Source organism: Anopheles nili, chromosome 2 (genome assembly GCF_943737925.1).
Source record: "Anopheles nili chromosome 2, idAnoNiliSN_F5_01, whole genome shotgun sequence".
NCBI classification, from domain to species: Eukaryota; Metazoa; Arthropoda; class Insecta; order Diptera; family Culicidae; genus Anopheles; species Anopheles nili.
Window position 1 is genome coordinate 31,497,338 of NC_071291.1, and position 27,685 is coordinate 31,525,022.

General features: G+C 44.1%; 2 protein-coding genes across 2 annotated transcripts in view; one reads left to right on the plus strand and one right to left on the minus strand.

Moving 5' to 3' along the window:
* Window positions 1–501: 501 nt before the first annotated feature.
* Window positions 502–967, minus strand: LOC128721485 (uncharacterized). Its single transcript, XM_053815245.1, has 2 exons — window positions 770–967; window positions 502–672 (listed from the first exon to the last, which is right to left on the minus strand). The coding sequence occupies exons 1-2, from the start codon at window positions 965–967 to the stop codon at window positions 502–504; spliced, it is 369 nt and encodes a 122-aa protein (XP_053671220.1).
* Window positions 968–6,538: 5,571 nt separating this feature from the next.
* The window catches only part of LOC128722228 (uncharacterized), a 42,388-nt gene continuing 21,241 nt past the window's right edge, over window positions 6,539–27,685 (plus strand). Inside the window, exons 1-3 of the mRNA XM_053816083.1 lie at window positions 6,539–7,141; window positions 18,038–18,073; window positions 26,481–26,580. Coding sequence (XP_053672058.1) covers window positions 7,029–7,141; window positions 18,038–18,073; window positions 26,481–26,580 — 249 coding nt within the window. The 5' untranslated portion in view covers window positions 6,539–7,028. The remainder of the gene's footprint in view (window positions 7,142–18,037; window positions 18,074–26,480; window positions 26,581–27,685) is intronic.

The following is a 27,685-nucleotide window of genomic DNA, read 5'->3' on the forward strand; positions in this document are numbered from 1 at the left end:
CCCTCGCCATTTCAGATGCGCTATTCAAAATTGGGCGAATTTAATGTAATACAAATCCAGCACGATGAGAAGGATTTTGTTTCAAGAGGTGTTCTGTTCAAGAACCTTTCTGATTGGAACGAATTTAATATGAAATTGATCACCCATCCGAACCTTCCGCGTAATTCTAGCTCGGTAATCTAATTGATTCCAATGAACCATTGCGTATGATCCACGGCACGAGACGTACATACCTTTTTGTTTTAAATTTCACATAGATCGAATTTCATCAGTTTGTGTGCCACGTTTCTCCGATATGACCTTCTTTGTTTCATGACGCAGGTATCAATAGGTTGACATCCAAAAGAGAATAAAAATTTTCTCCGTAGGAGTTTCGAACTTGTTCAAAAGAATACGCTTAGGAATGTTGTTCTTTCGATAAATTGGACTGAATAATACATGAACTACATAATTACGGTGTGTATTTTGTCAGCTTGTGCTGTTTGGTTATTCATTCGCAAACTAAGTAGCGCAGTAGATCACAACATTGGCAAACAGCATCCAGTGACGGCTCAGCTGAATTATGGTGGCAGCTGGTGCCTTGGTGCCTACTCCGCCATGAACCAGCTCGGCCCGGAACCGATGCCACGGTGCATCCGTCCAGACGCGAATGTAACGCACCACCTGATCGGACTGGTCGAAAGGGAAAGGCAAACGTGTATACGTACGTCCGTATTCAACGATAATTTGCTTATTATTTTGCGAGTACGGCTTTTGCAACAAAGCTTACCTTCGGAGGGATGAATGAAACGAGCCTCGTAACTGGCTGGAAGAAACTAAAGAACGCCTCCCAGGTTGGTTCGATGACGACGGACTGTGAGAGACAAATGCGGTCCACCTGTTCGTCTCGGTTTCCCCAGACGAATTCGTCCCTCAGACGAGGATTGGCCTCCAACCGAGACACCAGCCCGCTGCATAACGCCAGCATCGTCAGACAGTACGTGCACCTCGACCGCATTGTAGAATTGATGGCAACTGACTGGCCGGGCTGACCAGCCGAATCGTCGGCGAGAACTTGGAGAAATTGTGTTTTAACGATGCACGACGTTCCAAAACGAACGACACGCTTCTGCAAAGTGAAAGTTGCAGAGCCGACCTGCAAGGAAGCTGGTTGTTGTTGTGGAGTTTTATTTCCCTTCATCATTTGCATGGTGGTTGAGTGTCGTTTTATTAGCGGCTTTGAAGAGACCGATGTCAGATCCGTAAAAAAAATTAAGAGCGGCACTTTGCTTTAATTTCCGATCAAATTCCGAAGATTGTGAACGCTATAATCATCAAAAAGAAACATTGAATGGTTGTTACCGGTATCATTTCGTCAATAAAGTGAAATGAAAAGTAGAGAGAAAACGTTGTTTGGACGAGCTGTACAATAAATGCAGGTGAAGGTCATCATTTTGGGGCAAGAGTCATCAATATTTCTGTGGATTTGTGGATTTAACTTTGAAGTTGTAAATAAAATGTGTTTGCACTTTATTTCCTATATGAACCAAACAGCAAACTTACAAACATATGAAATTATGATTACGATATAATATGCTTTGCTATTCTTATCAACATTAGTTCTACCTTCATTTACACAACCGGGTAAATATTTTTGATCATTTGCGTACACAATTTGTTGAGATCTACTCCACAAAGAACAAAACAATTTAAATAGCAATAAAGAACGCGATAGATGTAGTATCGCAATAAAATTGTTAATAACAGCTTATGGCATGAAGAACTGTGTACTTTTGATCAAAAATATGCCTCTAGTGAAAAGAAATGTACATCAATTACGATGGTCCCTCCATTGTGTTTCCTTTCAGCATCCATCTGTGCTTCACATCTAACTGATATTTTTTTCATTTCGTAGCCTATTCTACAAAAAACAATTTCGCACGACAAAAAAGTATTTCTCACAAATCATACAAACAAAACATTCTAGGAAAATTTCTGTTTACAGCAAAATGTGTGCATTCTGATAGCCGCTCTTGAACCAAATACACTCAAACTCTGGCAAAGAAAATTGAAGCATGGTACCACTCGCTGGAAACAAGAGAAAGTTTCTTAATTAAACCTCCTGCAGATTTTCCCAATTAGCGGTGGATTTTCTGCTTCGTTGTCCCGTTCGGTACAGCTCGCGAATGGTCGTTGGTCAGCGTGAACGCATCGTGCAAAAGGATAACTACAGGATCGTTCGTGCTAGGTAGTCCTGAAATACGCATATTTTTTTACCAGAACATGAAATGATGCCTTCATTTTGCACACACTCATGCTCCGAAACATAAGGCTTCCTTTCAAAAGGCACAGGCTTAGCGCGACAGGAAATTTGGCTGTTAATTTGATTCGTTAATAAAGGATGCGTAATGTTCGTCTTCCGGCCAAACACCACCATTCCGATGCGCAGTGGCATTCATTCCGGGGCGATAAGCGAACGGGAAAGGGAAAATCGCTCCCACGCTGCTTCCGGCCACTACTCCGCAGCGCGTAAAGATAGCACCCTGCTTCGAGTGTATTTTAACACGCACGTAAGGCAATCGGGAATGAAACGGAAATGACTGGATGGATTTTCAGGACTGTTTCTATTTTTTTTTCGCCGCATTTCATGCCCACCCGTTCCCGTTAATGTGGCGTCCTATTTTGATAGGAAACCCGTCCGCGCCGCCATTAAAGTATCCACCGAATGGCTCCGTTGTTGCGCACTGTTGGTTGGAGTAATACGATTCTCCTTCCCTTCGCCGTTGAACTCTATCGGTATTTGAGCTACGGTGAGTTCAAGAATCGTAAAAAAGTGACCGTCTCCTAGCTGCCACCGCTAGATAGCGCCCTCGTCCTTCGTCCTTCGTCCTTCGTGTTTGGCCTCCACCCACGAGGGTTGGTCTGTAATGTTGTATTTTTATTCGACACGCATGATTGCGCCGCCGAAATCAGTGCCAGCAGTAGGATCCCATCCTGTGGCCAGCCAGAGCACGCTCTCAAGCGGGCAAACAACCGAATCAGATCGAAACGGACACGAAATGCCACGTGAAACGACGCAAACCCAACGCCACCAATGCCACGCTCCCCTCAGAAAGGACCCACTCGAGAGGGCTGCGACTTTCGGAAATTGCATTTGTTTTCCCACTGCTACCGTCGGAGTGGCCAGTGGAGCTTTCTGTTTGGCTTTCGCACTTGCGCGTGCACTCTGGCGCCATTTCTCGGGGTAGTCTCGCTTCGCGTTTAAGCGCGAAAAGGGCAGCTAACGACACACCGGTGCGGATGATTATTGTTTCATTATTAACGGGGCCAGTGACCACGGAACCGCGCTCCGCCTTTTTCGCCGTCGGGACCCGGCTTTTGTTGGGGTTCAATTTCGAAGTTCGCCATCACGCCGTCACTAACCAACCGGTGGATTGAGCTGAATGTTGAAGGGAGCGAGCAAAAGTACAAAAAATGTAAGCACCTCCAGCGCCAGGGAGCAGCGTTGGTAGAAAATATGGGTGGCGATTGCATCGACCCGTCCGTGCGAAGGACGAACGATTGTACATAACTCAACCGGTTAGCCGGTCGGGGCGGAAATGGGATGATTTCAAAGCAGGGCACACACACACAAAAAGAAACCACCCCATAGACACACGACGACGCACATCAATAACGTGTCCCACCGAAATGACATCGACTGGGATGGGCGCTTTCGAGGTTGTTCGAGGGCGCTTGTTTGCCATTTGCGCATGTATGACGCTATCCATCCAGTCAGTGTGGAGTCGCTTTGCACAGAGCTTCGGTAAACAGGGCGGAAAATGTGCGCATTTCGTGAACCAGAACCGGCTGTGACAGATTCGCATTGCCGGACAGCTCATTGGAAGTTCGATCGGGAAAGCGGTCAACCTGGCCGGACGTGTAGGTCAGATCCGCCCGTTGGCGTTGCCGTGGCGCTCAAGCGCTGCGAAACTTTTCCTGCCACCCAGAAGCCTGACGGTGAACTGATAAGGCTGAAGTGGCTGAACGAGAAAGAAGGCAACAATTCTTATTTGTAACTTTGCTGGGCAAACGGAACGAAATCGCCGCGCACGTCAATATGTATTTGATGTGATCGGGTTTGATTGAGCACCGAAATGTTTGTAGCATCCTTCACCGTTCGGATACGCTTTGAGGTCGAATGGACCATCGCAAGCAAGAAAGTTTCCCGGTGAAGGCGATAAAAAACGTCATTCTATTTGGGCAAGTTTTTGATATACCATAGCGACTCATAACGGTTGATATCTTTGATTAAATCATGACGTCTTATTCTCAACTGCTTACTGCTGGTGGTCAGGTTTTATTTTACGAACATATACATTTTTATTGGTTTCAATGACATGAAGCGCACAAACTTTTGTTACAAACACATTCATCTCTCCTCTAGGATAAATTTGATAACTAACGTCTCGAAAGTATCCATTCATTTATCACTGTTCTGAACATCTTCCGCTGGCTTTCCTTGCCAGTCATTAGGGGGCTTAAAATCGCCCCTCACTGTGACAATTCAATAGCATTCATTACGGTGATGAAGATGATGAGTGGTAATGCGTTATCTCATAATATCATTAGCACTATGGTATCGAAGAACGCTTCCGCTCGCTCAACGCCAGGCGAATGGAAAAAAGAAACCCATAATAGGCTTGTTTTCGGTGTCATATTTGAATAACATCATCATGGCTTTTTTACAGCGTGCCATTTGAGGAATAATAAAGACATTACAAGCAGCTATGACCAGAGTTTACCCAAAAAAAATGGAACTGAATCATCAATGCCATTTTGCACGCCACGAGCCGCACATCCAAAATACACTAGGGAAAAGAAAAAATGGAAAATAAGCCCTCGAATTGAGTTTCATAGGAACACACCGGGGCGGGTGTTCTTTTCCAGTTTTTTCTTTTGCGGCTCACGAAACGTTCCGCCATTGAAAACACTCCCGGTGGTACTTAATGATCGGATCGGTTTCTACTGACGATCGACTTCACCAGGCGCCCTCACAGGATACCGGAATCCATTCGAGGATCAACACAACGGCACAGATAAAAGAAAGCCATAATCCTCCCGGTGGACGCCGAATTGCGGCTGTCAAAACCATTCGCACACCATCAATCTTCGGGAAGCTTCCCAGCTGCTTTCTATAAGGGTGCCAATGGATGATGCTGCTTCGGCCACCGGGAGACACAGTAGAACGTTTTTGAATTGAAACCCATCAAGCTACTGCTTCAAATGGCCGGAGGCTTTCCTAGGACTCTTCCATTCTTGCAGGTCAACTGAGGATAAAAAAACACACACATAATTATTGGGCGTGTGTGTTGGAAGGGCATCGAAGAAAATGGCACCACCAGTACATTCATCCGCAGCCGTTAGCTCACACGATAGGGATAACTCACGCAATCAATCGATTAACAGGTCCCCTTGAAAAGGCCCCACACACGGGAAAACTTTCTGGGTTTTTTTGTTTTCTATTTAAACCCATCGAACCGGACCAGTGGGAGTTAGCAGTCGGCCTGCGGTGATTATTTATACTTGATTTATGCACCTCCCTTGCGTGCTCATTTCAGTGGTGGCCGAAAATGGGGCAGGAAATGGAGCCGTGGCCGGGCTGGATCGTCGTAAATCGAATGAAGCCATAATCCCACTGGTAAATTACCTTTTGAGTGATCTCAAGCTGGTGGTTTAATTTTTGCCCCATCACGTGAGAGCGTATTCGCTGGGGTGTGGTTGGGCGTGCGTTTGTAAGCTTATCACTTTTATCGACGGGTTGATTGCGATCGTGCGATTCTGAGAATACCCGCGGGAAAATCTCGCCAGCGCACGTTACGGAAAATGACATTTTCACTGTTAATCCCTCTCCAACCACGACGAGAGATAACCCGTTATCGATGAATGCCTTTCGGGTGAAAATTGAATTAATAAAAAAAGGCCCTTCCGGCACCATCCATCATCGTAATTATTCTGCCCCGCGTGAACGACCGCGTTGTTTGTGTTTCTAGCTGCTCACGGCGAGGCATTAATAATTTCATTAATCATGGCCCAACGAATCAGCGACGCGAAACGATCAGCCGCTGACAGAAAGCAGGGTTTGCGAAATATATTTTTGCTCACCAAAAAAATATCCTTCGCCCGTCCATGAGATCCTCCCAGCTGGCCCAGTTCTTATGATTATTATGGTTTTGTTTGGTCAGCTCACTTTTTCGATTACATCATCTGTGATTGTGTGCGTGTTTTTCTTTTCTTTTTCAACTCTCCTCTCTACTAGCGACGAGTGGCCATGGCAGGCAGGACATCGATGGAGATGTAGCACCACGGCGACCATGGAAAAATGGCGACAATCGGTCCGACATCGTCGTCCTCGATCACCGTGCTGCTGCTGCTGATGATAATGATGATGATGATGACGATGGCTTCACGGAGTGCTGCGCCTAGCGTGCGGCTGAGACGATGCACACCCATTGCCAGCTCATCCCATTGCTCTTGCAACCAGTACCGGATGGGGCACCTTGTACAGGTGATCGGAACGTGAGCCGCGACTGGCAAGCGAGTGACCTTCGCCCCAAGGATTCTGTGTGTGAGTGCGTTTCGTGGTGGTCCCAAGCTTTGAAACAATTCGCCTTTACCGTACGCGTCCGTCACAGTGGAACCGTGTTTTGTGCTTCTTCCATCTCGAGCCGCGAGGAACAGGCATGCAAAACAAGAATGAAAGTGTGCTACTCGGCGCGAAAAGTGCCGGGGTTTTTGTTCGCTGTTAACCCGCGGAAGCAGAAAATCCTCGAGACGTGCGTTCGAGAGGGTTGCAAGCTCGCAAGTGTGAAGCGAAGTTGAAAAAGTAAAGAAAAAAAGTAACAAAAACGCTCAAGTGCTACGAGCGAAGGTGCCGAGCTTTGTGCGTGAACGGGCCGCGAGTGTGTGTGTGTGTAAGTGTGCGTATGTGTTCCTAGTTCCCGGCGGCCAGTCCGCGTCCTGGCCCGTGCCATACACAATGAAACTAAGTGTCAGTGCCTATCGAGCCCATGCATCAGCACACAAGAAGATCCTCTCCAGCAGTAGCTATCAGACACAGTTCAACTACGGAAGTACGGCGGCCGCTTCCAGCTCGGCTCCGACCTCGTCGTCACTGTTTTCAGTAAGTGTGTGGGAAAGGCCAGGGAAAAGCCGAGTCAAACAAAAAATGGCGTGTTACAAGACAAGTAATAAAAAAACCGAACAAGTCTCGCATATTCAAGCACTGCAACGAAGAGTTTGCACAACTGCTAGCCGTGCTTGCGATGTGTTATGAATTTCCATTTAAACATAATACCTTTTAGTTCTAGTTCTTAACACACACGAGATTCCCATCATATCCTGTTTGTGTTTGCACTTTTTGCTGTTTATGTGATCCTCAACAAAGCACCGCTTTTCATGGCAACTTCTGTACACAAATTGTACGCATCCTGTACACGACAGTTTACAATGATATCCTCGTATTTCCCAGAACGCTATCCGAGTAGTTAAACTATGTGTATCACAGAATTGTCGTATCTCGCCACTTTGGAGGCATTCCAAACATTTCATCATGAATTACCTTGTCTATCTGAACTATCTTTAGAGTATGCGTATCCTAGCTGCTGCAAAGTGTGGCTTCCTGTTTATCGTAAACTATTCGGTTTTGTAATTAAAACCGTATGCCGGCTTACGGCGGCTGCTAATTTTTAATTTCATCAGACAATTTCACTGAACAATCAAAACAATTCAAAATACATGTTGTAGTACCGCATCACCGCATTCATCGTTTTTGTTTGAAGTAGCTCACAAACCATTCGAGGACAATTTGAGGCTTTTCTGGAGCGGAAGTCCACAGAGCTTAGGACGCCTACGTGACGTTGCTTGGCAGCCATTTCCTCTCAGATTGACATCAATAGTCTACCACGACTATGCATGCCTTGCGTCCGGAAAACAAACTCTTATCATGACGACGAACGTCGTTGGCTGCACTCAAGATTTGAGATTTGAACGCGTATACATTTCGTGCGGAAACACCGAAATGCAATAAAACATCTTCTGAACCATCGCTGATGCTTTGGTGATGTGTCCTTTGGAGATGTGAACGGTTTATTGGATGAGTGAGATTCGCTTCCTCTGCCGGATAAGCATATGCGATAAATTTGCATGCTTTCACCAAAGCAAATACCGCATCAAAAAATATTCCCTCGAATCCTTTTCCCTTAAAGCATTCAGCAACAAACCATCGCCAACCATTTCTTCTAAATATACTCACACATGATAGCAATCGAATAGGTCCGATTTACTGACTGATACACTAACCCGTAATGCTTCCGTTGATGAAAGCGAGAAATTAAATACACTCACGCTTACTACATCGTTTGTGAATAATCATCACGATTTGATGAAACTGCCAAACTGTTATTTAATACGTTTATTAACTACGAACCCAAAGAGCGGTGTCCTGGTGCGTTTATCGATTAACTGCTCCAAGGTTTTCCCCATCATTCTCAGTCGCTAACCGGATCACAGCGTTTTCGCACACAAGAAGAGCTAAACGAAAACGGAACCGACATCCGGTAGGCATTTCCGTCCACTCACCCGTCCACGAGACGCGTCAGGATTTGAAGTGGGGAAAACCAGCTGTGGAAGGAGCGAGCAGAGCAAGAGAGAACGAATTTTGCTTTCCTTTTTTTCCCAAAAGCTACCCCTATAGTATTGTTGGGGATGGAAGAGCGCTTTCACGGAGGATTGATAGAATGTAATGATTGACCATCGAGCAGCCGATCGATTGAATCTTCCTAGTGAAACAAAACGGATAACCAACGCCCTTTCGATGTTGCTCGTCTCACGGGACGATTTATTTGACATTCTTTTCCGAGTCAATGGATTGGTTGGATGATGAAGAAAAACGGATGTGCTCGTTACAAATTCGTATCAATGCTCCTGCTTTTATCGTTCATGATCACGTTAAAAAGCGCCCTTTTGCTGGTAGTTTAGTGCGAGATGTTCTTGGTCGTGCATTCTAAGGGTCCATCAAACTTGAATTCAATTCTAGACGCGAACACGAGAGGCGTTGTGATACATTCGAAGAATTGACCGAAACGAGGCTCGTAACGAGCGATCAAAATTAACCTGCAATAAAAAAGCGAACGCTTCAACTGTTGTAGCGTTGTAACGAGACCCGCAAAAGGCTCGTTCAGGCATAGATTTTCTCGTACATGCACGAGAGCCCCGCACTGTCTATCCCATCGGTGGCGACTCGCTCCCGCAGTCAATAAAACGGGTGGCATAGAAATTCACTTTAAGCCCAATAAATGTCCCTATACCGCTTGGCACCTTCCAACACACGGGAAGCTGCGTTCGGTAAGGATCAGCAAGTGCTAAAGCATGTTCAGTCGACTAAAAATAACTACCGAAACCGAAGCAGCGTCCGTGAGCGTAAACTGCTGCCTCATCAACCTCCCTTGCGTCAACGCCGGAACGCCGACCGGAACTGGCCCATTGCGCCTGAATGTATGCATACATACACCGGGCGTTGATACGCCACGCTACGAGAGCTATGTGAGAGTATTCTTAGCGTTTCCGCCATCGCTGCGTGTTTCCTCCGGGTCGACCCAGCAAGTGAGCGGACGCCCAGCTATCTTCACGCCAAATTAGATTTGCCAGTCCTTTCCGGCACTCTTTCCGGGAGCCCTTATTCGAGCCATTTCTTTAGATTTCGCAGCTCGACCGTCGTTCCCACGGCGACACCCAGCAAGACACGGCACCTGGGCCGTTTGTTTTCGCCGAGCATGAGCCCCACTTGCTTCTTCGCACAAGTTCACGTCCTCCTTCTTCGGGCCGGTTGTCCGGGAAATTCTGTCCTTGGAAGCCCGTCTGCTCGTCCGGTGGCTTGATGCCTCCCGTTGACTCTGACACGCGCAAATGTCTGTTGCGTCTCGCGTGGAACAGCCCGTGACGAGACGGGCTCAGGTGGTGGAAACCTAGGGCAAAATGGTAAACTGTTTTTGTTTGCTCTATCCCTCAAGTGTCATCCAATTTAGCTACCGTACGTGAATTTATCACCGTCCTGGACGAAGGTGACCTACCGGATGCCGTCATTCGTTTCGCTAATAGGTCACACGGACCTTTTCATGTTGCGCGTGTATGTGTTTGTGGGAGAGTTTTTTTTTCTCGCAAATATTTGATGTCCTTCGCGTTCGGTAATGAAACGCCAGGGCCAGCACAATGACAAATAGCTGCCAACGGGCCCACTTCACGCGGCGGAGTCCAACGAGCTAGCGTTTGTTTACTGCGGGATACGAGAGGTCTTTTGTGGATCCCGAAATCCCTTCTAAGACTGGCTTTATCACATCATATCCGCACGTGCCGAGCAACCACGTTGCGGATTGTGCTTGCTGCGATCGCTTCCCACGCGTTGCTAGGCGACAACATGGTTTCCGTATTGTGATTGCCAGCCCTACGAATCGCACGGCTTATGAGCTGACTCTAATGGCTAAAGTTGAGAACGGAGAAACGTTTCCGTGGGCCTCCTCAACACTCCCACAGTTTAGCCATCCTTGGCACTTACGCTGTTAATTGCACGCGAACACATGCAATCGTAATAAGTTTAGCGGATCAAGTCTTTGGTAGATATTTCATTATCATCACGACTGTCCCTGCCAACCGCGTGGATGGGTAGCCGGGTGGATGGATCAGGATTCGCGGCATCTCTGCCCTACAAAGTTATTCCGAAAGCTACCGGTGGCATAATAATCGATTCAGCAAAAGAGAGCGAAAAAACTTGTCCATCCCGCATGTACAGTTCGGCAACTTCTTCGTAATCACTAGCCTTTTGTTCGCTCTTCCGCGCGATGTATTTGAATGGGCATTATTACTGCGGCTCGAGATAATATGCTCATTATTTACCTATCTCGCCGTGCTCCGTGGACGGTTAAGAATCAACGAACTGCTCACGACCGAAGCAGGTGAAATGAAATTTCGTTTGGAGACTTTTCGAAGCTCATAAATTGGAGCGTGCCAAACTCTCTCGAGACAAAAGACGCTAGCTTTAATTAATGTTATAAAATTATGCAACATTCAGGTCACGGCGTTCTTTCTGCTCCCATTATCAATTTATTGCTGCCTACGACATCAACTACTTAACAGTGTTGCTTCGAGCAGCGAGGATTTCCAGAAATGTTTGAATTATTTCCGTCATTAATATTTTACCGACAACCATTTCACGAGTGTTCAATTATTAATGCCACTCTTTTTGTTATTGTTCACTTTGCTGTACCTACATCGTTAAGGACTCGGCACGAAGGACATTTACGAATCTTTGTATTCGAAACAGATGCAAACACAAAATTCGTTGACACCACGTGCTGCGATTACAAGTGTAACCGATGGTGCTCCCGGAAAACTTTTTCCAGACAGGCGAGCACAGTTTTCCTTTAGCGACAAACCAAAAAACGATGCTGAACATTACGGAAGTGAGGTGGCATGGGAAAAGAGTACGCACACAACCATTAACAATTGCGTTGTAGAAGAAAAAAGTCCGGACACATCGAGCAGCAGTGGAAGACTATTCGTCGCTGAACAAATTTGCATAAACGACGCACACGCCTCCGTTCCAAATCATTTAAGACCGTTTGGAAAGTTGTTATGTTAAATATGTCGAGTAATAGGAAAAAAAAACAATCCCGAATTTTGAAATGCATCACTGGCTAATATAGGCACCGCTGGTGCTGCTATTTTATGGTGATTATAAGAAAATTCTCCAAATACCATAGCCAAAAGACGAAGAACGTATTTCAGTAACCATATAAATCAGATATATTTATGATGATCTCAAGAGTTGCACCTAATAAATTGAAATATTGTGCTATAAAAACAAAAACAACATTTCCACTCTTTCCCAGCCAGGCGTTTTGTCCTAGACCCCTTCACCCTGGTGAGGCTTACCGTGAAAATCTGATAACAAAATGAAATCGCCCCCAAATCAATGGTCAATCGTTTGGAACGGTTGAGTTAAGCGAAAGGAGATTTTTACACCGCTTATTCAATGAACTGTGCAAATTTTATCGCCCCCTAGGGAACGTAGACGGAGGGACCCATGAGAGTGTGAAATTAGCATCGATTTTATGATTCAAGATAATGATGTTGCCGGTATAGACTGCTGCTCCGTGAGTTAATTAATGTTTCAAATGGCAACGCTGCTAACATTTCGGTATAATCAGCGCTTGAAGAGCCATTCCACGATACGGAGCTACGATTTGTTTGTGGCTTTGTTATGTTTCGAAACAAAAAGTTTTCACATTTTTCGCGCTTCACCATACCTGAAGAAATATTGAAACACTTCCTCAGAACTCACCGGGCACGATAATTAATTTCCATGCCGAGTGCTGCCAAAGTTCGCCGACTCATTTCGCTTTTGTCACTGACGGTTGTCTTTGAGTGTTACTGCCACTTCGAACATCCTGATGAGCGAGTAAGACACCCCGAAAGGCCGACATGGTGTAACCGAACATACGTCACACAAAGAAACGGAAGAGTAGAACGGAAGGGAAAAATGATTCTCGCTTTTCGTTTGTGTTTCACTTGAAATCTTGTGTTTCACTGAAATCGTGATAAGGGCACCCGGTCGGTCGTTCGCTGGCTTTACTTTTATCCTTTCAGTTGTTCCCACAGGTTACGCCACCACAAAACTACCCGTAGGCACCGGAGATACTGGAAGAGATACCGTCCGTATCCGAGATTCACATAACAAGCACTAAAAAACAAGAGACACATCTCTCAAGTTGGCGGGTTCAGCCCACATAATAAAAACTCATCGACTGGAAGTGTTTGCCTTTATTCTTTCGGTTTGCTTTAGCTATTTGTTGGGGAGCTTTTTTACTTCTTTTTACCGACATATGAAGCTTGAAGCGAAATATGTAGCTTGATGAAATAAATCCTGGTGAATCAGAAAATCACTGAATTCGATTTGGAAAAGCGTTATTTGTTTTCCATTTATAACACAAGCATGGAATAAAACGACATAATATAATTCTTCTAAATTAATTGAGATTGACATCCATTTGATTGAGCGCGATGATTAATTTTCGTTAAATTAAATAATAAATTATCCCGATACGTGATGGCCTGTTCATGGTCCTGGTCATATTCAAAGCAAATTTATTTTGCGTTTCTTCAGATAAACATGAAAATATTCGCTCACAAACGGCGTCTATTTGCAGACGAAAATACTTTTTTATCGCACGATAAATCGCCCTGTGCGTGAACGGATATTGACTCTAAAAACTACTACACTGCCCTTCCGAGAGTCTTAAATCCTTGTCATGCCGCCGAAGCCCATCTTCAATTGGGGTGTTTTCAAAGGATGGATTCTAGAGGAGAAAAAATTCTCATCCTCGCTCAAGACAAGAGCTCAAAACGGGCTCCAGGGGACCCATGAGGCAACAAAGTTTATGGTGTTGTTTTGCCATTTTCTCTGGCACTGATCCTGCCCTGTCTCCCCTGGCGCTCCTCCCTGACAAGAGCAATCGAGAGATATCGTCTCCGACACATGCGTCCACTTTCCGTACGGTTTCGGCTTCACTTATGGTTACACAATCTGGTAAAGAAGATTAAATTTTCATCACATTTGCATTTCACTCGCTCCGAGTAGCAACCCGGACCGTCCCAGACAAGTTACGCAATAGCCACGGGGAACGTTAGAATAGTTCCGTGACCTTGTGTTCGGTGGAGACCCGACAGTTCTGTGAAAAATGTCATCCCGATGCGATTTGTTTTTGTTTGGATTGTGCGCGTACAATGTTACACTTTACGATTTTCCGAGTGTCACCTTGCGAATAGGACACCTAGGACTTTTAATAGACTTTTGCGAATTATGTAAAAAACCTTATACGTGTCCATTCGTAGTACTTTGTAAATATGTACCTTTATGAGGAAACCTTGAGATGCAGGATGTTTGTTATTTAACTGGCTGAGCCGTATCAACTAATTAGGGAGACTAATTTTATAAGTAAACCGCATCATAAAATGCCTGGAACGTACAGTAGCTATAGCCGAACAACAGGCCACAACTCGATCGAATGTAATTTATATTCATTTTCAAAGTCCGATCTTATGTTATTTATACTCATTTTCTGTACGTTCATATTTAATGGGAATGAGCATAAAAGAATCCCTTCTAATGATGGTTTTAATCTTCGGCCAATTTTGTTTGTCACCGGTATCCGCCAATACCGATGATAAATTAATCCCGAAACAGCTCAATACGACCCTTCCATTTCAGCGGCCGGATTACTGGTGGTCATGGCATAAGGTGAAGGTTGCTTAATTGCTAATTCCGGCAATGGCAAGGCCAAATGGGTGATTTTGTTCCCTTGGTTTCCCATTAAGCGTGTGTTGGAGGCAACTATTTAATAGGCATTTTTGTACCAACCTCACCGGTCTGCGTAAAACTCGATGCTGGGCGCATTGAATACACAGGTAGAACCAAAAACAACCCCCAGAAAACTCTGCTAGACGCCATTTTTCAGATTTAATGGTTATATCCCCTTTGGAGAAGGTTGAGCCGTCTCACCGGTGCAATTTTGTGGGCCCTTAGTTGTATTTACCATTTGCTGAATATATTCATTCCCCGTAATGGAATTAATTTGTCGTTAACTGTTTTCTTTTTCCCTTCGTTCATTCCTCGCGGTTGTTGCCGGCTTGTGTGCCTTTCCTTGTGCTGTTGCCACCTGTATCGTAATTCCGTAGTCCATTGTGAAAACCTTGCCCCCAATCTGCTCCGAACCACGGCTTTCCACAAAACGAAAAAGATGCAAAAGGACGCAGCCTTTCGTTTTGTAACTATATCCACGCTGGCAGCGGCCATCCCTGCGCTTCATCAACGCAGCAAGCGCTGGAAGCTTACCATCCTTTCTACGGCATGAAACAATTCCGGAAGCAAAATAAAGCAAGAACCATCTTGTCGCGTTTTATTGCGCCACTGTACATACTGCTACACGGTTTGACAACGTTTGCTTCTTAGCTTTCCCCCTAGGACGTAGGACAACCCTGTTCATTGTACCCTGTGCGACTCACACTCCATGTTCATTGTACGTGTTGCCCCGTTCGAGCCGCCGTTTCAATTCGTTCCAGTGTGTGTTTGTACGTGTGTTTGAGCATTTGTTTCGTGTTCAAGTATATTTTCCACCCTTCTCTAATTGCATATTTCTCTTTTTCTTTCTCTTTTTTCTCTTGTTTCAACGTATAGGTATGTAAATGGGTCATTTCTAGTCGAGAGACCTTACTCCTCCATTCATCATTTTCTTCCGTTTCGGCTGACTTAAATGAAACATCTTATGTACTTTTTACCTGCGCGTTTCTGTCGTATTCTTATTTTCTCTTCCTTCTGTTCTTTTCTGTCTCTTTTCTATTTTTTCGTTCTAGTTTTACAAACTTATTGAAAAAAAAAGCTATTGATTTTGCTACTTTCCTCGTGTGTAGGCTCTTAATAGTGTGAAAAAAAAACACCAATGTAACTGAAAAACCAACGAACCAAGGGTTGATCATCATAAGGCACTACATGAAGCATAAAATCAACCTGATCGAGCCCTGTTGGATCATCTTGTTTTGTAAAGCTATTTTATGCCGCGCGTATCTAGGACTAACCGAACAAGCCTTTAGCAGTCCTCGGCGTTTAGTGGTCTAGCAATGGTGGACAACTGTCCGATGGTTCGAGGTGCAATCGAAAATGTTACCGATAGTAGGCAGGAACAGGAAAAAACCTCGCCGCTTTGTCTCAGATCGTAGAACTGTTACAAGATCGACAATCCCATCATCACCATCATCTCCATCGTGTGCATCAGAGTGCCGGCGAGCCACAGCACGAAGAAAGGATCTTCGACGTTCGCCCATCCGTGCCGTGGGTGGGCGGGCGAACGTGCTCTAGGGGGTTCCTTTTCTGTATCCTCTGTGTGTCTGTTTCTCTGTGTCTCGCATCTACTGCATGTTTCACGCCATGGAGGTCAGACGGAAAATCAAATTTCTCATACCCTCGACCATACGCGAGGTGAAGGTATGGTTGAACAAATATTTATTACCCCGTTCGCATCCCGGAATCAATATGTATCCATTTTCACCGAATCGCAACCCCCTCTGTTACACTTTGTGTTCTTTCAATCTAAATTTAAATCGATGGACCCTCACGCACCCCTCCGATTGGCGCTATCCTTGATTATTGTGAACTCTTATCAATCTCTTCCACCTTCGTTTGATGTCGCATTTGTTGGTTACGTGTTGTTCCGATCCTCATGTTATTCATTGTTAGTGTTGTGAATGAGTGTTTGTTTTTCTATGTGTTTAAAACAAAATAACATAATTCCACGACCTAATATGAATGGAAAAATGTCCCATGCTTCATTAGCAATAACATGTTTTTCCTTCCACAAAACAAGCCCCTTTTCTGAGAACATTTCGTTTATGGCCGTCACCTTAGGGAAAGCATAGCTTATGTTCTACATCTACTTGGAACACGCTTAACAGTTTGGTCGCCATGATATGTTTTTTCCCTACTTGGACAATATATCTGCTTTAGCTTTGTTCCCCCATTTTTCTTGATACAAAACGCAACCCCTTGCACTACATTAACTATTTGAAATATTATGATTCATATGCTTCCTTTCGAAAGGAAACGGTCGATGATTTATTGAACTGTCGATTTGGAAGTATTCTAGCAGGAAACAACTCGATTCGATTTGTTATCGCCAAATTGGTTACATCTACCATGTTGCCATTCGAATCACAAAGTCCCCTCTCACAATTTTTCATACAAATGCCAGCCAAACGGAAGTGGTCGTTTATGCTTGTCACATACAAACCTCTCATGATTTTTTCCTTCCTTTGTGTATCTCACACACGCAGCGGGAAGTGTTTGAACTTCTGAAAGAAAGCACACTGAAATGTACAGTCTAGTAGCACATAAAAGCGATTGATATCACCAGAAATGATAACAAAAAACTGCTTCCTCCGCCCTGAACGGAAGACGACTTGAGCCCCGTTGAAATAATGCCCAAGGGCATACACGACCCGTTGCCGAGGGGGTGGCTTTCAGCGAAAGCTTCCGGAGCCCTGGCAAGCCCTGCTCCATGTCAGTTTCGTTGCGCAACTTACGCATAATTCACGAACGTTGGCCCGGGAACGTTGGCTCTCGGCCATCATCGGCGAGCGGATGCATTGACGTTGATACATGCATAAAAAAGAACCATTCAGAAGGCGAAATGGGTGGGGAAAATGTTATAAAAATTACTTGCTAGCGGTCGTCCTACGTTGCACGCGTCGCTCGAACAAATTACAGGCGGAAAGTTTGCAAACCAAACCCAGGGTCACACTGATTTTATTCCCTTCAACTGAAAAGCAACCGCCTCCCACGCCAATCCGAGCGTGAGCTTTCAGTGCGGCTAGGGGCGTGGCGGTGATTTATGTCGTTCTGTCGGTTATGTTGATTCATTTCCTTAAAATATACCGTTGTTGTTCAGTTCGTGCCACAAAACTGTGACCATTCGGCCGGAGGCAGGGAATAACAATTCTAGGAAGGTTTTGATATTCACCATCTTTTCAGCGTAAAGGCGATATGGAGCGCTGGCTAGTTTGCTGTCGGATCTAAATCTTTGCCGATGAATTCTCGTTTCGTGCCCGTCGTCGAGTACGCGTGTCTTTATGATTTGCGAACGGAAGTCTAGCTTCAGTTTTGTTGTATTTTTTGAGTTTATTGTCACCATGTTAATTTAGCCTGTGATTCTCGAGGCGCGAAAACCAAGCGTGTGTTTAAGAGTGACGTAAAGTTTTTAGCCACTGCTCACGTTTATATTTAAAAAAAAAACATTCTTCAAAACTCTCCTGTCATGTGCTAATTCAGATCTCTCGACCGACGCGCTTTACTATAATAAATTGCACTGCCTCTTACTATTTGCCATTGTTCTGGAAAAAATATATTTTGATTGTGCTACAGAATTCCCACCTGAATTAATCATACACACTCCTCTAACCCTCTCGAGTAAATTAGGAGCTGGAACACTTGTTGGCCGATTCTGAGCCGAAGGTACGTACGTTTTACTTCCTACTTGTATTGCAGCTTTTCTGCCAATCGAGACGTTCAAACGTTCCCGGTTCCGATCGTCGATCAACCTGAACGAAGTTAGCTCTAGCTATGGTAGATAGATAGAACGTGTGCAGTTTTTGACATAGGAGCTTCCTTCCATTGAGTCCATCCCGCTTTTATGGCACCCATGTCGAGCTTGTAATTGTTGAGTATATTTTCCGCAACCGTAGTTATCAGCGTTCTCACCCCAAAGCGCTCATTCAGAGCGATAACTTCAACTCCACACGGTTCACGATGGTACACCAGTGCTAACATTAGCGTTTGGTGAGCCTCATCATTAAAACTCTGCACCAGTGTGCTCACCATTAAACCTTTTGCTCATTTAACATTGCACCAGCGTGTGTACACTCGTATGGCTTAGGAATTACTCCATCATCCACGCTGCGTTGAAATTATCCACATACCATACCGTGAATAAAATACACTTGTTAAGTACACCAGCACACTGCCGAGTCAATAACTAAATGGGAGATCAATCGAGCTACAGAATCAGTTTGACGATTAACATATCATAGACACGTTAAATGTTGAGGCCCTTCCACACGACCACGCACCAATGGACCATCAATGGGCAATTTTGTGTGTTAATTAAACGAACGGTAGCTTTGTTCCGTACGATTTTAGCGTAATGAGCTTGTTTTATGTGGTTCGTGCATCGCTGCTCCATTTTGATGATTGATATTCCGATTTAGGACGCTGTTAAATATTAGGTCATGCTGACAGCAGGGACACTCACTAATAAAATTTTGTTAAAGCACATTGAATGGATTGGATCTGAAATTCACGTGCGTTTCGCATATTAAAATATGTAAATCTCTCGTAGCAAAATCCACAACATATGTCATAACGTCTGTAAAAGAGGTAGTTTTGTTTACATAAAGTTTTAGTTTTTATAAATCTCAATTGAAACAGTTTCTGTATATGTGGTTTGTTTACGTAATGTCTTTTTTTAAATATTGTTTTGACTGTTCTAACTAATGTAACACAAATAACAACGTTTACGAGGTTGGAAAAATTCAACTATATAAACTACTGTAAGACAGATTCTATGCTCAATTTTGATGTTAAAAACAAGTCTAATTAACCCATAAACCAAAAGAAAACCATACGTTAATGTGAGTGAGAAATAAATAAACTATTGAATGTTGTATATTATCATAATTTTACCGAACGTGTTCTAATCAACGTTCGCAAGGGAAACGAGCCGCATTCAAGAGCTTCCGCAAGAGTGAACTGTCAAATGTTTGCAATATTATTATTAACTTTCACGTGCCTCAGCTAGCATGTTCGGGTAGTAAATTTAACCCACTGAAGCACCGACGTGCCACCATTGAACGGTTCGAGGCAAAAGGACGAAATTCTTCCTTTGCAACATCCATCACAACGTCGAAACAGGGTACAGTAACATGCTCCAAAAAAACAACAACCATCCCGCAACCCGTCCAGCAACCGCTGATGGATAGGATGGCTTCAGTGATGTCGATGGTAAAATTTGCAAGAGTTTAACCAACAACAAATTTCCCAACATGACCAACATGCTGCCTACTGCCGCTCAACGATGGATGAGCAAGCTCCTGTCCACAGGAACCACTGACGTATTGGGATTGAGAAGCCGGTGGCTTGGCAGTTGGTTGGAAAAAGAGATCCCGGTAGTAGAGCATGGTGTCAGTAAAAATACTAGATACCTTTTAAATAATTCAGAGAATGGAGGATTTAAAGAGTGAACAAAACATAGCTTTTCGGGATCGAAATATTTCAAACAAAATAAGGTTCAGACAAACATTATATGGTATTATATGGTATTTTCAGGATATTTTGACATTTGTTTAGATTTCGGAGTACTGAATAACATTTTATTGACTTTGCTGAAAGTTCATTTATTTTATTTTCTAACTGTTTTGTCTGTAATAAGTGCATTTTTAACATCATTTGAAACGGTTAGAACAACGATTGTGGAAAATATTACCAAACGCCAAAGCTTTAAAATGATAGAGTAAATGATAAAATTTATGCTTTAGGCAGAAGTAAATAGACAACGGCAACGTAAACGCACCAGTGTTGGGAAGCATTAAACAAATTTCGTTAAACAAACAGCAACAACCACTTCCCAATGCTTGCAAATGTAAATTGAAGCGGGCTAAACGACGTTGCTAAAAATGCGCTTATTTGATCAGGACGCCTTCTCCGAAAGGCGAACGTCAAACAGTAGTCAAATAGACACATCCAGCCCACAAACCGAATGTATTCTTCACACATTTTCGCAGACCGTCCCAAACTCCTATTCAAAGAGAATCAATTTATTTTCCAAAGTGCTCACCTTTTCAAGCCATTCATGTCGGGCGCTTGGCTCGAGATGGCAATGTGGTTCATGTGTGCGTGGTTGTAATAAAATCAAGCTATCACAACATCGCACATTTTGATGCTCACGCGGTATTCGCGTATTTGACTGTTGTTTGGCTGTTGTTTATTAGCTGTTTGTTTTATTTTGACGAGCTTCAAGCTCACGACCCAGCACAGCATGCCGACGCCCTGTAGATGCTTTTTTACGTTAACGATCCCATCAATCGCTAATGTCGCTTCTCTTATCGCATGTCAACGCATGCGGGCGCTAAAAAATTACACTCGCTCTGTGCCACTCAACCATGAATGATTTTATTCGGGAGGGTTCCAGTGAACAATCACAAATTAATTCAAAATTATGAAATAAACTTTAGTGCGCTCAAATTGCTGTTATCAAAACAGACGAGAAACTTCTTGAATTGGTATGATAAATTCCCGAATAGAATGAGCAATGTATTCGTAAGCGAATGCTGGAATCGTCCATACGAGTGAACATCTAATAATCTATATTCAAGAGCTAGATGATTTTCCGCAAAGCTTCCGAGTTACTATTGTCAAATAGTCGCTAGTAGCTAGCCGGCGGACAATGATACCAGTGAGTACAACACGTGTCCATGCGTATGAAAGTGAACCACCAGGCGTCTCCATTATTCAATCGAAACGAAATAGCTGTTGGTGGCCACCTCACCATCTTTGCCGTATCGGACGGCATCATCTTGGCCCCGGTTCAACCGATGCTCATGTTATGCTACGCTGGGGACTGAGTCCAATAAAATCGATTGAACGGTCAATCGATATATTTTACGACCGTTGTGTTCGCCGGCTCGGACGATGAAAGCCAACGCTTGTTCGACACACGGATTTGTAAGCCCGGCGGCAACACATGCATCGATGTTCTAACGCGCTTGTGTGTGATTCGAGATCGAATAACATCTTTCAATGATTTTTCAGAGATTTGCAAACAAAATCATCGTCATCGGTGTTGCGCACCAGTTGCTCCGGATGGCACGTATCGAACCGAACAACTTCACACTCGCGCTGTGCCGTGGCGCATGGACGAGTTTAGTTTCGCCGGCTTATTTGCTTGCATGAGTTAGGCTCATGCACTCAACCGTATGAACGAGTTTTGTTATGTCGCTTCGGCACTGTCGGTAGGAAATGGAAGATGCCACGGCTGAAATATTTTCGCAAATATAACGGCTCAGTGAAATATTTTCTCCCACATGTATGACAATCTGACTTTTTTGTTGCTTCAGATTATCCAAGAGTGATACATAACCCTTCAATGTATGTCCTTTCATTTAGCGGTATGGTAGGTTTGTCATGGCAGGAGCGAGGTTACGCATTGTGTCTACTATTTCTAAGGACATGACAGCGTGGATGTAACCTTCCATCTTGAATAAACATGTTCTACTCTTCCTCTCCTTCTTTTTATATATATCAATATTTACTTGTTCTTTCTCTAGCTCTCTCTCTCTTTCTCTTTTTTCAATTTTTCGTATCGTGTGACATGGCTTTAAAGCCATTTTGCCTGTATAGCTTCGCAATAGCTATGAACCAGCGTGTTCCCAATAATGGCTCACTTGGTGGCCCCATCCGCTGTCTATCGCAAACAGAACATGGTTTTTCTACAGACTTCAAACAAACGCATTCTTTGCAAAGTCCTTTTGTCTTACATCGTATAGCGTACTGCCCATACAACGTTTCGTCGAACGATCACTCGGCCGCGGTATGATTCGGATCCCATTTCCATCTCACACGGGCAACTGTTTACCGAAATGGAATAAATTTGCCTTTCGCAGTTTCGCTTCACCCGGGCCTTCTGTTGCGTTTTTGTTTTTCAACTTGTCCAACACCAACATGGCCCGCTCGTGGGAGTTGAAAGTAAGGCTTTAACATGGACACAAGCACGCCATACCCGTAGAAGCTTATTTCGATTTTATCGAAAACATGTTCTAAACCATGCGGCGAAGGGAAGCATATCCAACGCGTGGAGATTCCACAATGCACAAGTTTAATCATTGAATGGCTCAATCCGTTGTCACTAGCAGCTCGTGAAGTTCATGACAATATAAAAAATAAAGCCCTTGCTATCACACGTTCGTTGCTGAGCGTACACAAACTTTTCACGATGGCAACAACCCGCACAAAGAAGAAAAGTCTAGTTTAGCCATCGCGAAACATTAAATATGAGGTATCTGCCAGTGGCTCGCTAGCACCGGTTCTCCGGTAACCGCTGACACTTTTCGCCAGCACACCACTGCAATGTCTCACGAGTGATTCAACGGTGCCATAAATCATGCCAATAATGATCGCACCAACAGTAACACGGTGACTAGCGCCGCTGGCTAGCCGTCAGCATTAGCACGGTCACAGCGGGCAGCACTCTCCAGCCAACGGATACCACGGATGCACGTCGGTTTTCGTGGGTTTCCACTTACAAGAGCTTCTTGATCAGCGCCGTAGCGTTGCTGGAGAGAAGAATCTGCTAACTGAACGCTTGCGCAGCAGGATCTGCAGTAGTCATTAGCTCGACGATGCAGACTGCATCCGTCCTTTTCCGCGACGACGTGCTTTTAACAAGGCATGATTTTTGTCGCCATTGTACCATGCTGTGGTCTGGCAATATAAGAACCTCACCCTTCTTTCTTATCACAAATTCTATATTGTTACCAGAGTCTATTTTCTTATTACGCTCATGATGAATGGCTGTTTCTATATTTTACTTAGCTCCAAAGTAACCCAAACAAAAGGTAATGTTAAAACTACATGAACTCATACCAGAAAGGCGTTGGAAAGTAGGTTTTTGCTGTAGGATGAAAATCCCATTAATACGGTAGTTAAACAAGCCCAAAATTTCCCGCCCCCGATGGAAATTTATTGCTAGCAACAAAACCATCCACTCGTTAGTATCCGGAAACACAGGTTTCGTTTTGTGATGAATATTAAACATTCATAGATTGTAACAGCTGAACCGGATGTTGGGGAGATCCATAAATCTGAGACCGCTTGTTGGCTGGCTTATCAATCAAGCTTGTTCGCTGAAAAACGTACAGGTTTTGGGCCACGAAAGCAGAAAATAAAACGATTGAAGCTGCCACAGTTTGCGGGTTCTTTTATCGTGCGTCTGGTGTGAATTTCTCGCCAAAAGCAGCACCCAGCAGTGTGCCTGCGAGGAACAGATTGGTAAACAAAATCCAATCCACCCGGCTTAGCGAGCCTCGCATAATGAAAGGTCACAAAAAGGCAAAATGACGAATGGCCAAAAAAGCTCCCAATATACATGCCATAACGTTTTATGGTAACACACACATGCCATGTCATCTCCTGCTATGGCCAATCTGATGCAAGCGGTGAAAGAGTAAAACAAAACCACAGCCCCGTACAAACAAGCCCTCCTCGGCCCATCCAGCCTCGAGGCTTTTTCTCCCGATGCGGGAACAACAAAAAAAGGATACCATCAAATCATCTCCGAGAGCTATGCTTTATCGTTACGCTGGACAGCTGCGTGACGCCGCGTGCCGACATCCGGCTAGCCAAGGTCCAACGCTGGACCGTGGAGCCCTTGAAAAACGATAATGTGCAGAGGGAAATACCAAATCCTAACGATCCACTTGTGACTGGCGGACGTCGCCAAGGGACGACGAATGTTGACAAAGTCGTTGTCCGATGTGCGAACCGCATCAGTTCGCCTGCATTTGCGAGCCGCTCGTCCTGGTGAGGGTGAATTCGTTCCGACAATTCGTTAAGTGGATTACACACTCCTTGTGCACTGCGTAAGGAAGCAGTCCGACATCACTCTATCTCTCTCTCTCTCTCTTTCAAGCTTTCTTTGGCATGCTGTCAGAGATCAATGTCCGAACGAATTCGACGGGTATTGTATGAAAACGATGCTGTGGATAAATCTAGGTTTTGATTTTCATTTGTCTACAAACAAATAGCTGATTATTAAAGGACACATCCTGCCACATTAAAGGGGAAACTGTGAGCATACCTCCGAGGCACGCAACGAATGCTTTATGTAGACATTTTTTCCTACCAACAAACCTGTGTCCAGATGTGCTTATCGATGCAAGTGACGTAACAATGTCCTTGACATCAATGCAAAGGAAAGTTGAACCACAATTTCCGCAAGTAAGACGAATTCTTCGCTGCGTGGGATTCGTTCGGTAGCTTATGCGTTCCCATTTACGTTGCTAATAAATCACAATTCGTTGCAATCGTCCTTTGAATATGGCTCCTGAATGAAACGACCTTTGGCATGGTCCTTGCTGCAGTACGACGTTCCAAGGTTCAAGGTTTCTCGTTTTCCATTCCAACCACCTTCCAGAGTGCTCGTTTCGTTAGTGGGAGAATATGAAGTGACATTGGATCCACGAGGACCCTCTCCGTTCAGTGGCCCCAACAGAGGATGCCATTTGCTGCGTTTTTTCAAACCCGGCTGCTATTCTAGCATTCCTCCCAATCACGCGGCTGTTTCATGGGAGAAAACTGCTCTATTAGTTGCTGTAGTTGTATCATACAGACGAACGCTCGTACTCCACGGAACCGTGTTACGAAGCTTAGTTTGGTGCTTCGTTGAATAAAATATCATAGAAATTGACGATCGGAGCATGTCGAGTCGCTTCTTGCGCGGGTGAAGGAAGAAAAACTGAGCCACATAAATTATTCCCCCAAGAAATCATGTTAATGATCTACTCGCTACTACCTGACGGGCGGCGCCATTCTTGCACTCTTCCTGCTGAACGGAATGGAGCTCTTCGTGTAAACGATACTGTTATGTCGGTCCAATAAGAGGCTACTCGCAACGCTCAGCTACACCAGCAAAATGTAGCAGGTGGAAGCAAAACTTCTCCTGTCAAGCTTACCCAAACGTGCACTAGCTGCTGATAACTTCTTGAAAACTGCAACAGGAACAGCGTAGCATGTTCGTGGCAGCGAGCATTTTGAGTTGCGAAAGAAACACCACTTTAGCAGGATTTACTTCGTGAGGCTCTATTTCCAGGAATTCATTATAAATCAAACATTTTGATAAGACGCATGCATATTTCAAGACCCGTTGCTTGCTGAAGGAAATCATATGAACAAGTAGTAAATAAATTGCCGCGATGAAACGAAAAGTTCTGCCACAAATTGCGATACTCTTGCAGGAGTGGAACAAACAAATCAAAAATTTTGCTTCCACAAAATTGCATAATATTTGAAAGATTTATTAAATTCGTTATCTTTTCCCTATTGGTATGAAAGTTAGGCGCGCCAACGCTACTCGTTTCGGCGAACGTTGATTGGATATTTTTCTGGGGAACATTTTCTTCCATATTTTTACGACAGCTGAAGCTTAACTTTCTCGCTCTTCAAACCTGTGTTCCGTTCCCCATTTTGCTTCAAAATTTAACGAAAAGTGACAAAACTCGAGTGATTGGCTTCGTGTGGTAAGCTTTTCAATTGATCTGCGTTGCCACAATTACATTATTGCATGCGTGGTTACGTGTTCTCTGCATTTTTTTTAAATCCTTCCACCTCTTCTCGGTAAGGTGAATAAATTTAATAGCGCTTCCTAACTCATGTGCACACTTTCAGTGGATCTTGTTGTGTAAGGTATCCTTTTGTAGGTCTATTTGCGTGTATTTTGCCTTGATAAGAGCATGTTGTTGAAACCCCTCGAACATTTTGTTATAGTCGATACAGCATTATTATCTTCGAAAATTTTATCCGTATGTGTATTACCATTTCGTAGCATTTCCATTACCATCTTCATATCAACAATGCGATGGTAAAATAAATTCGAGGACTGGCATCCTAATGAAAATGAAATACCCAATTCGTTCGCGAGATTTCTAGTGAAAGTTATTTTAACGTTTGAATTTCTTCCTCACATTTATCAACAATATCATCTACAACGGGTTTTCGCCCCTTTTTTAAGGGACGTACTTTAACTCGTGTTCGCGTTTCACCGTATTCAACCCCACAGCATTCATCATTACTTTCTTTTTCTCTATTTCTTCAGCAGGATAAATGTTGACATTGAGGTGTTGTTTGTTGGTAACCGTCTGGTGTTAGGCTCGACGGTCATCTTGAACGGGATTCCTTGGGCAAACGGTACGACGGTACGTTAGCACAGCATCAATTGCATGGGATGCGAGATGCCAAATAAAACCCATTTTCTTGTGGCTTTCCATCGCGTTTCAATATTGTATTTGCTTGGCGTTCGCAACAGTTTGCGTTTTATTCCCGTTAAAACGAATCTCTTTACTTCCGCTGACGCCGCTCGGTGGCTTTCCTTCTTACTGCGCTTTGTTTCGTCTTTCCGCAATCATTTTTCTGTGACAAATGCTCTTGCCCTAACCGTTACTGCTGCAAGTTGGGCAAAAACTTTCCTCGGAATGATTATTTTTAATGTTTTATTTATTTTTGTTATCTCTCCGCTGTTAATACACTCGCTTTCGCAACTCTGAATTTTCAATTGCGTTCACCTACTTTCATTTTGCTTTATGTTATATCTCGTTTGTAAAAATCTACATTAATATTGTACAAATGCATCAACGGACTTCTAGCCACAAACCGGGGTGATTTGCCACTCTGTTTTGCTTAACATAATTCCGCTACTAAAATCGCATGCATTCTCATGAACAGGTGCTTGTCCAGTTTTTTTTCCAATGCTTTCTTTATGTTACAGCTAATATGCAAAAGATAGTCAAGCATCGAGCCCGATACAAGAGAAAAATTATGATGTTTTCGTAATCATCATCCAAGAGCAACCTTTTTCACTCATCAAATGATAACATTTTGAAACCGAAGTCTTGTTCTGCTCATAAATAAGTACATCCATTTAGTGGGTGTTGAAAAGAACCTTATAAATCTATCTACACGTGGTGATGAACAGCCCAATAATATTATCAACCGATGCGTGCTGCCGCAGCACGTCGAGTGTTCGAAACCCATCTATTGGCTCTTAATCATCGATCCAAAAGAACAGTCCTCCGATACGCAGACATTTGATTTCCCATCCATCAAATCGTGGGTTGTGATCGGTTTCGCTTCACCTCGCCCAGCACGGGCACATTGCAGTCCTCAGGGTAGGACGGTTGGCGAAGCATTGCCACCTCGCAGGCTCCACGAGCACGACCCTGTAAGAGGTTCCACGAGAACGAGCAATAATGGTTCCAGCCCAAACCAAACGGTACTCGAGGATTCAATGAACCCCTGCGAAGC

Excerpts from the sequence above, each read along its gene's own strand:
- LOC128721485 (XM_053815245.1), bottom strand. The coding sequence starts at position 967 with ATGCTGGCGTTATGCAGCGGGCTGGTGTCTCGGTTGGAGGCCAATCCT. Across the intron at positions 673-769 it reads TTTCATTCATCCCTCCGAAG|TCCGATCAGGTGGTGCGTTA; the intron begins GTAAGCTTTGTT and ends CCTTTCGACCAG.